General features: G+C 35.8%; 2 protein-coding genes across 2 annotated transcripts; both read left to right on the forward strand.

Moving 5' to 3' along the window:
* Nucleotides 1-1,720: 1,720 nt before the first annotated feature.
* On the forward strand, nt 1,721-2,368 carry LOAG_18704 (hypothetical protein; the record flags this gene model as incomplete). Its single annotated transcript, XM_020451367.1, has 1 exon — nt 1,721-2,368. One exon carries the CDS (start codon nt 1,721-1,723, stop codon nt 2,366-2,368), a length of 648 nt encoding a protein of 215 aa, XP_020304852.1.
* A 575-nt stretch (nt 2,369-2,943) lies between these two features.
* Nucleotides 2,944-3,554, forward strand: LOAG_18705 (hypothetical protein; the record flags this gene model as incomplete). Its single annotated transcript, XM_020451368.1, has 2 exons — nt 2,944-3,126; nt 3,162-3,554. 2 exons carry the CDS (start codon nt 2,944-2,946, stop codon nt 3,552-3,554), a joined length of 576 nt encoding a protein of 191 aa, XP_020304853.1.
* Between the last annotated feature and the right edge of the window lie 365 nt (nt 3,555-3,919).

Here is a 3,919-nt window from a genome sequence, read left to right on the forward strand (position 1 = left end):
AAAATAATTTCCTGTAATTTTCCTATTTTATCTATAAAACCAATCTTATGCCTGGTATGTAAATTTTTTGTAGCTGTGAGACTATTGTCAATTTCTAATGATTGTTACAAAATTTCTCTTCACACATTCCTTATATAAACCATAAGAAATTCTAACATCAATTCATTCAATTCTATCGGTCGGCACTCAGCCTCCCACAACACACTCTTCATATTTCTCCCAGTTCATTACGTTACTACTTACAAATTTCGCCCATTGTTATACTGGTATTATTCTGGACATCATTCTATAACTGGAATTATTTTGAACCTGTTTCTATTGTATTTGGTATCCGGACGATAATAAAGGATAAACTGCAGTACGTTTCGAACACATAACAATACCGGTACTCTGTAAGTCATTCCTTTGAAACTTGACTTCTATAACTAACAAAAACAATACCCCTCATCTTCCTACTCTTTTTTCACAACATAAATTTTTGGCGCTCGGGGTGAGGTAAGATTTAAATTGACCATGATAAATAACAATTATAATTGGAGATCCCTATTGATATGACTCTCACTATACTAGAAAGTATAAAACCTGTAAAGAATCGACTAACAAACATCCTCCAAGGAATAAGGGCATTAGATGTCGGATTGCCAGAAGAAAGTTTGCCATGTCCAAGACGACTTCAAATATGTGAAATTAAAAGGCGACTTTTTGATGAGAAAATTATGAGGGTACAAATGTGTATTCAATCACTTCAAGAAGCAAACGACAGATGGATCGATTATGTCCAAAAGTCCCTTACCGTAGCAAGAAAAAGGGAGGAAAAGAAGAAATATGAAGAAGTAACGATAGGAGAGCAACGAATTTTTAACTTAGTACAAGAAGCACAAGAAGCTACTACTGCTTTAACTATTTATAAAAAGAGATTGACTTTGGAATCCAGAACTCCAAACCAGCAGCATGCATTACTAACGGAGGTACCGATGCGAATTCCATCTACTACCTATGCTAATAATGTCAATCTCCCTCAATTATTTTTACCTATTTTTAATGGCGGCCCACGATAGTGGCGAGAGTTTTGGAGTAGTTTTAACGCTGCTGTACACTCACAAACCATTCTGAAAATCCAAAAACTAAACTACTTAATTTTCTGTTTAAAAAGATCAACACTACAAGCCGCAAGGGGTATCGGAAAACCGAGAGAATTTATTATGCATTAAATCCTTAGAATATTTCTAATGATTCATCGCTGCATTTACTTACTAATTTACATTCCTTAGAACCTAATTTCTCATGCTAATCTTCCTATCTAATTTTGTTATAATGCTTGTACCGTTTCCGGTGTGTTCCCGGTGCTTGAATGTTTAATGTAAACCACCCCTACTTCTTAGGACATATGAACCCTCTTTGTAACAAAACAAGGACTTTGGGGGCTGGTGCTCTTCTATAGTTTATTACTTACGATTGCGTTGACTCATGGTTGAGCGATTTCCTACTCGTTACTCTTCAGTAATCCCACTGGTCAGCTCTGTATTATATCAGTAAAGCAGTAATTTTTACTCTGTGTCCTCACAGCGTATATTCGACGTCCTCACAAGGTAACCCTTTAATTAAATTTCTGCTTGATCCTAACTCAAGGCTAAACCTTCTAAATCTAAACGACTCGATAAAAAAAATAATTTTTCACAACAAAGTTTTGGTGCAACGAGGTGAGTGCAGAGCAGAAAAAATGGCTTTCACCATTATTGAAAGTATTAAACCCGTTAAAGACCGTCTAGAAAGATCACTGAATCAAGTAAAAACTATGGATATCCAATCGCAAAACCTAGCCTTACCAAATCACGAGCGACGCCAAATTAACGAAATCAAAGATCGACTCATAAGCGAAAAAATTCGTTTACAAATGTGCATCGACTTTATTGAGGCGTTAAATAAGCAGTGGATAGAATGGGCCCAAAAATCCAAAATAAAAAAGGAAGATGAGGAGAACTACGAACAAATAGCTATGGGAGAGCGAAACGTCTTCGTCTTAAAGCAGGAAGCGAAGGATGCCATCATCACGTTAACTATGTATAAGGAGGAAATTAATAATGAAATCAAACAAATAACTTCTAAACCGCCAATAACGGAGTCAACACCAATAACATCCTATCGTAACATCAATCTCCCTCAGCTATCAATCTTCCCACCTTTGATGGAGAACCCCGAGAATGGAGAGAGTTTTGGAGCGGGTTCAATGCGACTGTACACAACCAGGATATTCCACAAATATCGAACTCCGCGTCGTGGTGAAGTAGTATTATTAAATGAACTTGGACAACCAAGGGATAATATGGAAGCTAGTAAAGATTCAAGAGCTCAATATTGGAAAAGATGAAGGAGTTAGGAGTGTAATGGTACAAATCCCTAATAGAAAACTCTTTAAAAGACCAATAATTTACTTTATCCCTTGGAAGTAAAAGAAGAAGGCAGTGAAGAAGTCAGAACAACAACGACAAAGGATAAACCAAACGAGGAACCAATCGTTCTCCGAACTAGAGGAGCATAAAAAGGGAGAGAACTTATTAAACCAGGTACTACAACAAAAAATTCACTATTAATTGCCATTTTTTCACTGTCCCTACCATTTTTTTCTACTGAAAATTGCAAATGGGTTTCTGGGATGCCGTTTAGTCTTCCGCAGAAATGGAACTGCGATGATCAATTCATTGCAAACTTCACAATAAATAGGATGATGATTTACACCAAAACTCATGTAAGGATACCAGCACTCAAATGTATAATATCACCCGCACGGTATGTACTAAACGTTTCCTAAGAATTTCTCAGTGGAATCAGACCAAACCACTATTTCGACAGTTACCTCACACTTTTGTAAAGTACTCGGTAAGAAAAAATTAAGCGGAAAAGATTTTCAACAGATATCTCCAAATCAATGGAGAACCGTAAACAATGTGCAATATTCATGGTTCAAATTCGATGTCAATCAACAACTTCCTATTACGAGAAGGAGAAATATTAATCCATGATGGAAGAGAAACGGCATCGGATCTCGATACTATCCAACATTGCCTCACACAAAGCGGAAAATGTATAACTAGTACAAGTATTGTTCTATGGAATGAAACAGAAACTGTAAGTACTTATACCGAAAGATTGGAAATTACCAGGCACGAGTCTATGACGTTCACATCATTATTGGTGAACTTCAAGTGGTATTTACATTTAAGTATAACAAAACAACTGATTCAAGAAACCGCGATTTTATCAATCCAAATACAATGGACAACAATACTGTAATCGACAAAATAAATACAATAAACCTTTACCAAGATACAAACCAGGTAACTTCAACTTATAAAGGATTACTCATGATGGAAAACACTAAAGAAAAGGGAACTGATCCAGAAAATACCAAACTTCAATATCTCTATAATACTCTTCAAGAACAATTTCAACAAAGGTTTAATGAAATCAATCAAAATAGCTGCCGTAACCGTAATAATTTATTAACACTTATTGAGTGGATATTGCATGATAATCCTACTGTAGCAATAATCTAATACTACAAAGGGACAACATAATCGCAAAATATATCAATGGAAGTCTTCAAATTGCACCTTGCAAATCGAACAACCACGAATTGAAGTCAATAAAATTTACCAGTAACATCATCGATCACTTTAAAATTGAAAGAATAAATGCTGAGCTGGAAATTTTACCACAACAACAGACCTACAGCAATTAGCAAGCTAAACGGAATATCTGGGAAGAGATCAACCAAGAAAGTACCGATCAGAACAAATCGGATATGGAGTCCACAAAATGACCGAACTAATACAAGAAGAATTGGACAAACTTTGTGATGCATTGGCGATTCATCACTTCTGGCGTTTGCGTTTTCGTAATTTGTTTGGTAATAATTATC

Source organism: Loa loa (genome assembly GCF_000183805.2).
Source record: "Loa loa unplaced genomic scaffold supercont3.456, whole genome shotgun sequence".
NCBI lineage: Eukaryota > Metazoa > Nematoda > Chromadorea > Rhabditida > Onchocercidae > Loa > Loa loa.